General features: G+C 41.7%; 1 protein-coding gene across 1 annotated transcript in view; it reads left to right on the forward strand.

The window, feature by feature from the left end:
* Positions 1 to 363: 363 nt before the first annotated feature.
* The window catches only part of loxl4 (lysyl oxidase-like 4), a 71,234-nt gene continuing 58,511 nt past the window's right edge, over positions 364 to 13,086 (forward strand). The window contains exons 1-4 of the mRNA XM_071393622.1: positions 364 to 449; positions 1,827 to 2,174; positions 3,854 to 4,161; positions 4,656 to 4,870. Of these exons, the coding sequence (XP_071249723.1) occupies positions 1,847 to 2,174; positions 3,854 to 4,161; positions 4,656 to 4,870 (851 nt within the window). The 5' untranslated portion in view covers positions 364 to 449; positions 1,827 to 1,846. The remainder of the gene's footprint in view (positions 450 to 1,826; positions 2,175 to 3,853; positions 4,162 to 4,655; positions 4,871 to 13,086) is intronic.

Consider the following 13,086-nt stretch of genomic DNA (forward strand, 5'->3'; position numbering starts at 1 on the left):
TGCCGACGCCTCCGAGTGGTCGTTTAGGCTGTTTAGAGTGAAGGATTCAAACTGAACTGTTCCATCACTTCACCCTTTTAACTGTTGAAATTTGGCTCCCTGTGAGTGTATAGGATATATAGTGGGTTGTGAGAAGAGACTTTCTTTGTTACGTGTGACTACACTTCAGCTCTAATCGTACAGATATTTGTGAGACTATGTACAACAGTGAAATTATATACAAATGAGAGAGAGAGACACAGAAAGAGAGAGACACAGAGATAGAGAGGTACACGGAGAGAGAGACAGAGAAATGTGGGAGGGAAGGAAAGTGATGAATGGAGGAAGGGAGGGAGGAGCAGAGGGATTGACCAGGGACCCCATCTAGTAGGCACACTCATTCACTCAGTCACTCTCTTCTCTCCCAGTCTGGGACGTCTAGGACTGCTGTGCCTGTAGCTTTCTAACAGGTTAGTCCACTTTACTCTTATTTTAGGCTGGTTTTATTTAATGACTTTTTATTAACCTTATTGCAGTGCTTTTGGTTTTGATTTATAATACGAATTGTAATTGAAGTATATTAGTCTAGGTAATTTTTGTTAAGTTTACATGTTGGCTCTTGGCTGATTATTTTGCCTACTCATACAAGGATTATCTCAGATGGTTCAACATGAGTGGTTGCTTCATTCTAGATTAGTTAGGCAAGGATTAAAACATGTGATTTGATGAACATCAACCATGTCTGTGACTCAACCTTTTTAAATTAAGATTTAACATAGTCCAGGTATCATTTAGGTTATGCCTATGAAGCCACATTGATTAATACCTGCAAATACCCACCTGACAAAATGGAATCCAGGAGTAGGATGTATCTGGGTCTGTGAAACTGACATCATTGATGTTGGATGTTACAGGTGTTTCATTAAAATGTGGAATTGTTATGCCAAACTCACCAATTTCTGATAATGGTTGTTTTCTGATTCAAATAACTTTCTGGGGTATTTACATGTAATTACAGTAAGAAAGTGAAATTATTATAATGTCTTCTGTGCAACTCAATGTAAAATGTGATCAAAGTGTATACTCGTGTTTCAGTGGATACAGTGAATGTCTATTTAGTAAGGTTATAGTGTTGTGCAATGTTAAGTATGACATTTATATAACATGCATGTCTGTCTGATTGTCTGTGTCTGTCTGGGGTGAAATTTGTTTCAGTAGCCCCAAGGTGATAGTTTGTACATATGGGAGGTTAGATTTTGAAAACTGAAATATTTATAGACTAATTATACCTCTAAGTTTGTGTGAAATTAAATTATAGTTCTGTGGTTGAACAGAATGTGTGAAATGTAGTGTTGGAAATATAATAGTTTATTCATATTCTGCCCATATTAGACTGGTTTCTATCAAGTCCTCTTCATTGTATCTCTAAACTCTGTCCAGATGATGTCAGTGTTTGCCTATTTGAGGATAGCTATGGCTTTCTCTCTCTTCTCATTAACAATTCCATGCTGGCTGAGCCCAGATAGGGCCTCTTATTTTTCAAGTGACTATCAGTGCAGCATTATGGAGCTAAATATCTAATTGGAAATAATCACCTCTGAATACAATACTATTGAACACTATAAAATCCAATCGAGTAATACAATTATTATTACTTACAGTCAATAACCCAATATTCAAAACAAAATTATGTTGATGACTCTGACCCTTTCTCTCTCTCTCTCTCTCTCTCTCTCTCTCTCTCTCTCTCTCTCTCTCTCTCTCTCTCTCTCTCTCTCTCTCTCTCTCTCTCTCTCTCTCTCTCTCTCTCTCTCTCTCTCTCTCTCTCTTTCTCCCCCCTCCCCCAGACGCTTCTCCTTACTCAGACATGATGCCTCGCATCTTCCTCACCTGCTTGAGTTCTTTGCTCCTCCTCTTCCTCTCCTCCCCAACGCATTCGGAACCCCGCCGACCGTCGTCATCATCACCACGCAGCAGGACCGCGCGCGCTCAGGCTCCCGCGGGCAAGGTGCGCCTGGCGGGAAACTATGCCCAGGGACATAACGAGGGTCGCGTAGAGGTGCTGCACAACAACACGTGGGGGACGGTGTGTGATGACGAAGTGGACATCAAACTGGCCAATGTCGTCTGCCGGGAGCTGGGCTTCCAGACCGGCATGACATGGGCACACAGTGCCAAATATGGAGAGGGTGATGGTAAATGTTCCAGAACAGGTGTTGCATTTTGCAACGATCAAATGTAATCTTTATTTCTATAACATAAGACAGATAATATACTCTTTACAATTGAAAAGTAAATTAAACAAACACAGTCACCTGTTGATTTCCAATATTTTCCATCTGTCAAATGACAATTTTCCATCTGTCAAATATCTAATTGGAAATAATCACCTCTGAATACAATACTATTGAACACTATAAAATCCAATCGAGTAATACAATTATTATTACTTACAGTCAATAACCCAATATTCAAAACAAAATTATGTTGATGACTCTGACCCTTTCTTTCTGTAAAGAGTGCATCTGCTTTCTAACTTAAATAACTTTCTTCAAACCCTCCATTTCCTAAACACCTTGCACTTGACTTTTACTGCCGGGCCTGATGTACCATATTGCATTGGCTGCACATTAAGTAATTTCACAACAGCAGTAGCCTATCCCAGGCTGCAACCTGGTCTCAGAGAATTTTGTATTATTCTGTACATAAATCCAAGACACTCTATTTAGTACGATATGTTACACATTGCAAAACGTACTATATGTAACGAATTTGCAAAAACGTATGATATGTTATGAATTCTAGCTAGGTGGCTAACTATAGCTAGCTGGCTAACGTATGCTAGGCTAGTGGTTAGGGATTAGCGTTACGTTTAGGAGTTAGGATAAAGGGTTAGGGGAAGGGTTATCTAAAAGGGTTAAGGTTAGGGGAATGGTTTGCTAAAAGGGTCAAGGTTAAAGGGTTAGCTAACATGCAAGTAGTTGAAAAGTAGCTAAAAAGTAATATGTCGTAGAAAAGTTGCTAAAATGCTAAAGTTGTCCACGATGAGATTCGAACTCGCAGCCTTTGGGTTGATAGACGTTTGCGTTATACGCCAACCAATCCACTCCGACCAACCACCCTATTTTCATTTTTGCCATAAGTAACCATCATTCTTATGTAACAATACCCAGGTAGCATATCCTATTAATTTCAGTGTCCCAGGTTTACTATGTTACATCTAGTCTATGAGACCAGGCTGCAGGATAAGGTGGTGGTGCTAGACAGCCTAGCCTAGCTACTGCTCTGTCGGTTCACTCGCTCTTCCATTTTAATTGGAATTTAAAGGGGGCAATAAAGAATGTCCATAAACCAAGGCAAGTGTAGCACGTCGCTGGCAGGGCAAGGCTGTCATTACTGTAAAACAAATGCTCCTCTCAGGCCGTATATCGCCAGGCTGCCAGGCAGTGGCTGTAATAAGCAGTGCAGTGAAGTCCCATAAGTTATCTTTGTATCTTTATGATGGTGGCGAACTCGGCTCAGTCACTGCAGGGTTATTTTGATGATATTAATTGGTGGTATTTACTGTGTTTACTCTAAGGGTGTTGGAGGCCTACAGAGGCTGATGAGCCATAGGCTAGCACATCTTTTATAAAAGATATATATATCAGTGAATTAATGAATGAGGGAATGGATAGATGATTCAGTCAGTCATTTAAATTCATCCATCCACGGATCCATCCATCTATCCACCCACCCACTCATAAATCCATCCACCCATCCACCCACAAACCCACCCACCCACCCAGCCATTTATCCCTCCCTGCCTCCTTACTTCCATCAATGACAAGTTGATGTCCATATCCGATAATAACCTTGTTTCCGTCGTCCCCAGGTCCTATCTGGATGGACAACGTGCGTTGTGACGGCACAGAGAAGACTCTGAAAGACTGTAAACATAACGGCTGGGGCGTCAATGATTGTAAGCACTCTGAGGACCTTGGCGTGGTCTGCAGTCCGGAGCGACGACTGGACCAGGTCACAGGTTCGCGTAATGGTCAGTCGGTTGCCCTGCGTCCGGATGTCAGTCCCTCGCCCCAGTGGCAGAGCATTCTGGCCAGCCGCAGTAACCCCCGACAGGCCCATCAGGGAAACGGACACCTCCCGGAGAGCCCCAGGCTGAGACAGCACCTCTACAACCCGGTAGGTAGCATTAGACCTTATACTCTCTATCCCTGCTACCTCTAGTAGTAAAGTAGGTACTGTAGACTACAACAGCATACAGCTTGGTAAGCAGCTACAGTGGGCACCACCAACTCCATTATTATTTTTTTTAACCTTTATTTAACTAGGCAAGTCAGTTAAGAACAAAGTCTTATTTTACAAAAACAGCCTACAGATAAACAGTGGGTTAACTGCCTTGTTCAGAACTACAGATTTTTACTTTGTCAGCTCGGGGATTTGATCCAGCAACCTTTCGGTTACTGGCCCAACGCTCTAACCACTAGGCTACTTGTTGCCGCTCTATAACTTTGGCACTTGCTGATCAACCACCGATACTGCCAATGCCATTAGTCAATCAATCTCTACTGTCACAGTTGGTAAATTCATTGTGTAGGTCAACTGAATTTGAAAGTGTCCTTGATCAAACTATTCTACAGTGAAGCCTTAAGAAACGCCTCCCCCTTCTCTCTCAGTATTCCAGCAAGGTGCGTATTCAGGAGGTGCGTCTGCGACCCATCCTGATGCACACTAAGAAGCGGGCCCTGATCACTGAGGGTGTAGTGCAAGTGAAGCATGCTGGGAGATGGAGGCAGGTGTGTGACCTGGGCTGGAACCTCAACAGCAGCAAAGTGGTGTGTGGAATGCTGGGGTTCCCTGAGGCAGAACTACACAACGAAAGAACATACAAGTAAGTCAACCCCTCCATTTTGCCCACAGATCTGCAAATAGTTGGAAAGGGTAGTTTTCAGACAGGGCTACGATTTGTTTCCTGATGTACTCATGTCCTCATGTCTCATGTCCTCATGACTTCATATTAAGAAGTCCCTCAGTTGTCAGGCTTAACTTTCTCAGTTGTCAGTCAAAGTGTCCTAGATTGTCAGTTCTCAGTTAAAGGATTAAAAAAAATATGTGATGGACTTTTCTTGTCTAACATCTCCAGGAGTTCCTAATATGGAGGGCTTACATTTGTTAAGTACTGCGCTATTGGAGCTGACTCCTGGACTGTGGCAGCATTGATATTAATACCATTGTGAAATGATAAAAAAATACATACATTTAATAAATGCATAGAGAAGAGAATGTAAAAACAGAGACATCAATTTGAATACTCATTTAAGTCACTGGTGTTCAGACTGGAGTGAAAGCCTGTTGTCTGCCTTATCTCCCTCCTCCAGCCTCCCCTCTCTCTTTTCTCTTTTTCTCATTCTCTCCCCCTTCTTTCCCTCCTCCAAGGCACCCTGCCCAGAATAAGGACAGGGAAGATGATAAAGATAACTTGTCTCCCTCTTTCTCCCTCTTTCTCTCTCTCTACCTCTCTCCACCTCATCTCCCCCCTCTTTCTACCTCATCTCCCTCCCTCCCTCTCTCTCTTCCCCTCCTCTCTCTATGATGCCATCTCCCTCTCCCTGCCCTCTCAGCCCAGACAAACAGCTCCACTCAAACTTATAGATCCCAGTGATGAGCTCTAATATCTATACTGATTGTTATTTAACTGGCCCATCAATACAGAGGCATATAGGGAACTGGAGAGAGACAGGGCTTTTTGTGGAGGGACTGGTGGTATTAGGGAGTTTAACTCAACCATTCATCTCCTCACCTTTACCTGATGTTCCCTCTGAGGACACTGCTGATGTTCTGCCAGCCCAGGCATATTGTAGAGAGCAGTGTGTGTGTGTGTGTGTGTGTGTGTGTGTGTGTGTGTGTGTGTGTGTGTGTGTGTGTGTGTGTGTGTGTGTGTGCGTGCGTGCGTGCGTGCGTGCGTGCGTGCGTGCGTGCGTGCGTGCGTGCGTGCGTGCGTGCGTGCGTGCGTGCGTGCGTGCGTGCGTGCGTGCGCGTGTGTGTGTGTGCGAGAGAGAGAGAGAGAGAGAGAGAGAGAGAGAGAGAGAGACTTAGTGTGTGTGTGTGGGTTAGGGTCCTTGGGATGTCCCTACCCCATTGAAGTGTACATTTAAAATGGTTAAAGTAAGGGTTAGGGTTAGTTAAGGATTATGGTTATGGTTAAGGTTAGGGTTAGGGTGAAGGGTAGGGACATCCCAAGGATCCCAGATAGCACTAACCTTGCTCACGCACTCAACTGCACATCCTCTGACCCTGTGGAATACAGTGCTTCCAGGATGGTTTGGTTCATAACCGAGGGAGGACCACACATTAGCATGACTATTTCTGTCCCATTATGAAGGAAAGTCCTCTGTCCAGACCTACTTGGACATCTTACTGTAATTATTTCCTGAAAGTTTTGTCCTGTGTGACTCAAAGTTGAGACATTCATTCTCCGTATGGGCTGCAGCTACTGTGGCGAGCCGTGTGTGTCAGTGTGTGTTCGTGTGTGTGCTTGTGTGTATGTGCGTGTGACTGAGCTGACCATAACATCTGTTCTATACTCCAGGTGTTAGATTCCTGTAACTGTTTATAGAGAGCTACTGTTTTAGCCAGTTCATTTCCTCACTAGACATTTTCCTGTCATGGTACGTGAAAGTGAGGGGAGTTTCAAGACCGGACTGGTCAATTTTCATGTTGTAAAAGACTTGATTGGTCTGTTTGCCTGTCAACCAGTTTTCTTGTGCCAGATGTTTAAATTACATCATTATATCGTTAGCTTGTGTTTGTATAGGGGGTGGGAAAGGGCGGGGTCTAAAAAAATGACTACACCAGCTTTTAGAATGAAGGGAGATGCTCATATAAATATAACACTGGCTGTTTTATGACTGCAAAGACTCACCATGTTACACCTGGTACGGCTCCTCTAACTCATGTGGTAACCTAACCCTATAGGTCCAAGTAGACTACGCCACCTTCTGTTTAATGAGGGGAAGGACATCAACCTTAACGAATGGCCTATTGGTCAACTAAATTGATGTGAGGACAATATTAGCATTACATGTAAGTCAGTTTTTACCATCTCCTCTATGGTCACTGTGAGAGTTCCACATGTTGTATCTGAATGTGCTAACTGGAGAAATGTAATTGCTATTCCTACTTTGTTTTATTTTCCTAATAAGTATAATTCGATCTTTGAGTCTCCTCTCAAAGTAATCTGACTCGTATTGAAACTCCGTGTGATTTTAAATGCAGAAAAGGCTTGACATTTTTACATCTTAACATTCGTAGTTTATTACCTAAAATGGATAATGTCAAGATCTGAGCCTCTCAGGCAAACCCTGATATAATTTTTTTCTTCTGATATTTGGTTAACTGATAAAACCTGGACTCTGAGGATGCTATGGATGGTTACAATGTGTTTAGGGCTGATAGGAAAGGCAAAGGTGGTGGTGTTACTATTTACACAAATAATCTTTGTCTCTGTTAAAGGCTACCTCTAGTCCTAAACACTTTTAATTGTTGGCTTTAAGTCTTCCGATGGGTTCAAACAAAAAAATACCAGTTATAGGAATCTATCGTCCACCCTCCACCAAGAAGTGTGCACTAAACGAACTCACTGATTGAATTGCCATTTTTACTACCCAAGAGGTGTTGATCGCTGGAGAGTTTAATCTTGCATGGGGAACGCAGGACACAGGATTGTAAAGGATTTTTGAGCTAATCTAAATTTGTCCCAGCTGATTACAAAGCCTACTCGTCCTTTACTCGTCCAAACTTAAAGGACCCTACGAAATCGACTTTGATTGACCCCATATTTACAAATACTCCAGATAAATATGCTGGGAGTGGGGTTTTTGCTTTGGATATTAGTGACAACTCTCCCACTGTATGTGTCAGGGATATACGGATGCTTAGATCCAACCCTTCTGAGTATAAACTAGTATAAAACTAGTTAAAAAAGCAAAATCTGATGATTATATTAATACACTATGTGAATGTACAGGGAACCCAGGTACATTTTGGAAAGCTGTAACGTCACTGAAGGGTTGTGTCTCCTTTTCTCTACCCCAATGCATTCATTTAGATTCTGGCCCTATTAATGACAAAATATATCATTAATGCATTTAGTCACCGCTTTATCTCTGCGGGCTATACATTCGAATGTATTTCAAGCCAGCTCTTGAAAAGAGTAGTTTGGATGTTGATGGTGAAAATCTATTGAATGATACTGAAAATGCTGGTCGGAAATTCACTGATAAAGATGCGCTGGATGCTTTGCTAACATTAGACAACAACAAAAAACCACAGGGGCTGATCATTTGGAACCTGTTCTGTTTAAGCATGCAGCTCCCTTTATTGCTGGCTCTGTAGCCCACATTTTTTATTTAACATTGTTATCAGGAAGTATTCCAAAAGCATGGAAATCCGCATATGTGCTGCCACTTCATAAGGGTGGGGATACAAATGATCTTGACAACTATCGCCCCATTTCAAGACTACCTTCTTTAGCTAAGATTCTTGAATCCTTGGTTAATGTACAACTTTGTTTATTTTTTATCTTATAATGATTGTTGTTAATGATCTTGTCAATGCCTTGGATGCTAAAAAGAGCTGTTCTGCCTTGTTTATTGACCTGTCAAAGGCGTTCGACACTGTTGATCATTCTGTTTTGCTGAAGAAGTTATCAAAAAGAAGCCTGGGATATACAGCCTGTTTATGGTTTCAGAATTATCTTATTGACAGAACTCAGGCCATCTTAGATGGGGTTAAATCTGAATTTCTTGAGATTCAAAAAGGTGTTCCTCAGGGTTTGATTTTGGGTCCATTATTGTTCATCTTGTATATTAATGACATAGGAAACACTGTTAATACTTGTAACATTTATCTCTATGCAGATGACACAGTTTTGTATTCCTGTGCCAACTCGGTGTAGCAGGCCATTCGTGAACTTCAGCATGACTTTGATTCAATTCAGAAATCACTTACAGTTCTTAAATTTGTGTTAAATACAAGTAAAACCAAGCTCATGCTGGTCACAAAATGTTGATCCTGAGGACCTGCATATTTGCGCTACAAATGGAGCCCAAACTGAGCTTGTTTCTCAATATAGGTACCTGGGTGTCTGGATTGATGACAAGTTGTCCTACGTAACGCTGATAGAAAATCTGACTAAGAAACTAAGATTGTTTTTTATATCGAAATAAATCAAGCCTCAATATTGAAAATAGGAGAAAGATTGTTCAAACAACGCTTCTCCCTGTATTGGATTTTGGTGATATTTTTTTACATGCATGCGGCAACCTCTGTTTTGAAACCCTAGGACGCAGTCTACCATTCCACAATACATTTAAGAGCTGCATTCTCTTTTAGTTATTTACAAAGCAGTCTTACAGAAACTGCCTCCATATGTAACTTCATTAATGAAGTTAAGAATCATAAGTTACCTAACCCGTTCTCAGGAATGGATAACACTAGAGATCCCTTCAGTCTCCACAGATTTGGGAAAATCTGTGTTTTGTTTTTTTACTCCTAATTTGTGGAACAATCTGCAGAGTTCACTGCAGTTACATGTGCTGGTGCCACTCAGGCAGTTTACGTTATTGATTGAGGACCTCGATGTAGTTTAATGTGATTGCTTTTATTAAATATTTTGTTATTGTGTGCTGAATTTTATTGTTTTATGCACATTCATGTGTTTGTTTTATTATTCTGTTTTTATTGTAATTTATACAGGGCTCTCTTGTAAAATATATTTTTAATCTCAAAGTGACTCCCGGTATAAATAAAGGTAAAATAAATTGTTTTCCCTGCACAGTTCAGTTACAGATCACCAGACGAGACAGTTTAGAAAATGCAAAAATAAAATTTTATTACAGAGTTCAATATTTTCACAAAAGTTGGAGAATGAATGACTTGAATGACTGATATTTAAAATACTCCTGTCTAGCCGACCACCAGACACTGTCTCAGAGCCACCAGAAAACGTGTGGTGAGACCGCATTTCCCCCAGTACTTTTAAAGCAGCAGCACTGACCGGGCCAATCAATTCTCAATGCATTTTTGCATTCCAGTTCAACATTTACCTGCTCTGTCGCTGTCTACCATTGAAAACCATTGAAGACTACATGGAAATAAAGTTGTGCCATTTGTATTTGAGCAATATGATTGGCCATTCATTCAAGCACCACTACGCTCCCGCAAGTCACAACTTCTCGAGCGCTCAAGCAGTACAGAAGTTGATAGCTACGTTCACACAGCACACACAAGCTGTCCTGAGGAAAAATAAGCGCCTTTCAATCTACTCACTGAGCTCATTTATTTTAAAGTGATTTACAAAAGTAAACCTTCAATAGTAAACATGCTGGCTACTGTTAATAGTGTACTTAAAGAAAGCTACAAAAAAACACTTTAGCTTTCTTGGCTAGCCTACTGTAGCCATGTGATCTCTTTTGGAAAACAATTGTCTTAAAGGGGCAGCATCCTCTTTTGAAATGTGAAAACAAATCTTCTCAAAATGACATACTTTAGAAAAAAATTATAATGCAATTAATACAATGCAATTCTAAAGAATAGAGTAATGACTTACATTGCTGAATTATCTTAAATAACTGCTTAATACATATCATAGTAACCTATATAGCCTATTAATAGCTGCATATAGAGAGAACCATGCCAACCTATAGCCCCTGTATGACCTCAATGTGTTTAAAAACTACATCATGTCCGAGCCAGTAGAAATTATGTTCGGGCCAGTAGATTCTTTGCCAACTGGCACGGTTGGGCCGGGTCAGTGAGAAAATAACAACGTTGGATCCTGCCCTCCTGTAAGATGGCATCGGAGATGAAGGCAGACGTTTTACGTGCCCCCAAGCGATTGTGTTTTTTGTTTGTTCATTTGCATTGTTTGTAACTTATTTTTGTTCAACTTATTTTGTATATAATGTTGCAGCTACCATCTCTTATGACCGAAAATAACTTCTGGACATCAGGACTGTGATTACTCACCATGGACTGACAGAATATTTTTTTTCCTTTAACGAGTCTGATGAGGCCGACACAAACAATATACTGCTTTCTCGGTAACAGGCCCAAATCCCCGTGATTTGCATGAAGATGAGGCGGAGAAAAAGGGGCCGTAGGGCGGGCTGCCTTCTGAGAATTATTAGGCGATCGAATAAACCCCCACTTCCTTCCATTCTGCTAGCAAACGTGCAATCTTTGGACAATAAAATAGATGACCTACGCGGTAGATTAAACTACCAACGGGACATCCAAAACTGTAATATCTCATGATTCACGGAAACGTGGCTGAACGACGACACTATAAATATACAGCTGGCTGGTTATACGCTGCACCGGCAGGATAGAACAGTGGCGTCTGGTAAGACAAGGGGCGGCGGACTATGCATTTTTGTAAATAACAGCTCGTGCACGATATCTAAGGAGGTCTTGAACTATTGCTCATCTGAGGTAGAGTATCTCATGATAAACTACAGATCACATTACCTACCTAGAGAGTTTTAATCTGTATTTTTCACAGCTGTTTACATACCAACACAGTCAGAAGCTGGCACTAAGACAGCGTTGAATGAGCTGTATTCTGTCATAGGCAAACAAGAAAACGCTCACCCAGAGGTGGCTCCTCGTAGCCAGGGACTTTAATGCAGGGAAACTTAAATCCGTTTGACCAATTTTCGATCTGGACCACCTTTACTCCACACACAGAGATGCATACAAAGCTCTCCCTCGCCCTCCATTTGGCAAATCTGACCATAATTCCATCCTCCTGGTTCCTGCTTACAAGCAAAAATGTATTAAGCAGGATGCACCAGTGATTCTGTCTATAAAAAAGTGGTCAGATGAAGCAGATGCTAAACTACAGGACTGCTTTGCTAGCACAGACTGGAATACGTTCTGTGATTCTTCCGATGGCATTGAGGAGTACACGACATCAGTCATTGGCTTCATCAATAAGTGCATCGATGACGTCGTCCCCACAGAGACCATGCGTATATACCCCAACCAGAAGCCATGGATTACAGGCAACATCCGCACTGAGCTAAAGGGTAGAGCTGCCGCTTTCAAGGAGCGGGACTCTAACCCGGAAGCTTATAAGAAATCCCGTTATGCCCTCCGACGAACCATCAAACAGGCAAAGCATCAATACAGGACCAAGATCGAATCGTACTACACTGGCTCTAACGCTCGTCGGATGTGGCAGGGCTTGCAAACCATTACAGACTGAAAGGGAAGCACAGCCGAGAGCTGCCCAGTGACACGAGCCTACCAGACGAGCTAAACTACTTCTATGCTCGCTTCGAGGCAAATAACACTGAAACATGCATGAGAGCACCAGCTGTTCTGGAACACTGTGTTATCACGCTCTCCGCAGCCGACGTGAGTAAGACCTTTAAACAGGTCAACATTCACAAGGCCGCAGGGCCAGACGGATTACCAGGACGTGTACTGCGAGCATGCGCTGACCAACTGGCAAGTGTCTTCACTGACATTTGCATTGCCACCCCCTCTTTTACACCGTTGCTACTCTCTGTTGTTGTTGTCTATGCATAGTCACTTTAATAACTCTACCTACATGTACATATTACCTCAACTAACCGGTGCCCCCGCACATTAACTCTGTACCGGTACCCCCCTGTATTTAGCCTCACTATTGTTATTTTACTGCTGCTCTTTAATTACTTGTTACTTTTATTTCTTATTCTTATCCGTATTTTTTTTAAACATTTTTTATTTGTTTTGTCATAGCCAACGAATATAGGACCCAGAGTTTTACCTGACCAGGTCATGAGATCAGGAAAATCTTCAGGACCCACTGCATCCCCAGGGAGTTGGAATTGACTCCCTAATGCGCCATCCACACCCCCACCACGAGAACCTGCAGTAGAGATAGTGATGTGTAAAGAAAGAGACAAGATAAGCACAGCAAACCACACAGAATACCAAAAATAGGAGGAAGCATGCGAATTCCTGAAACAAACCACTTCAAGCTAGGAATATATATTTTGTGCACATTCTAATATATATATATATATATATATATAAAAAAAAAATATATATATATAT

This window comes from Salvelinus alpinus, chromosome 3, assembly GCF_045679555.1.
Source record: "Salvelinus alpinus chromosome 3, SLU_Salpinus.1, whole genome shotgun sequence".
Classification (NCBI taxonomy): Eukaryota; Metazoa; Chordata; class Actinopteri; order Salmoniformes; family Salmonidae; genus Salvelinus; species Salvelinus alpinus.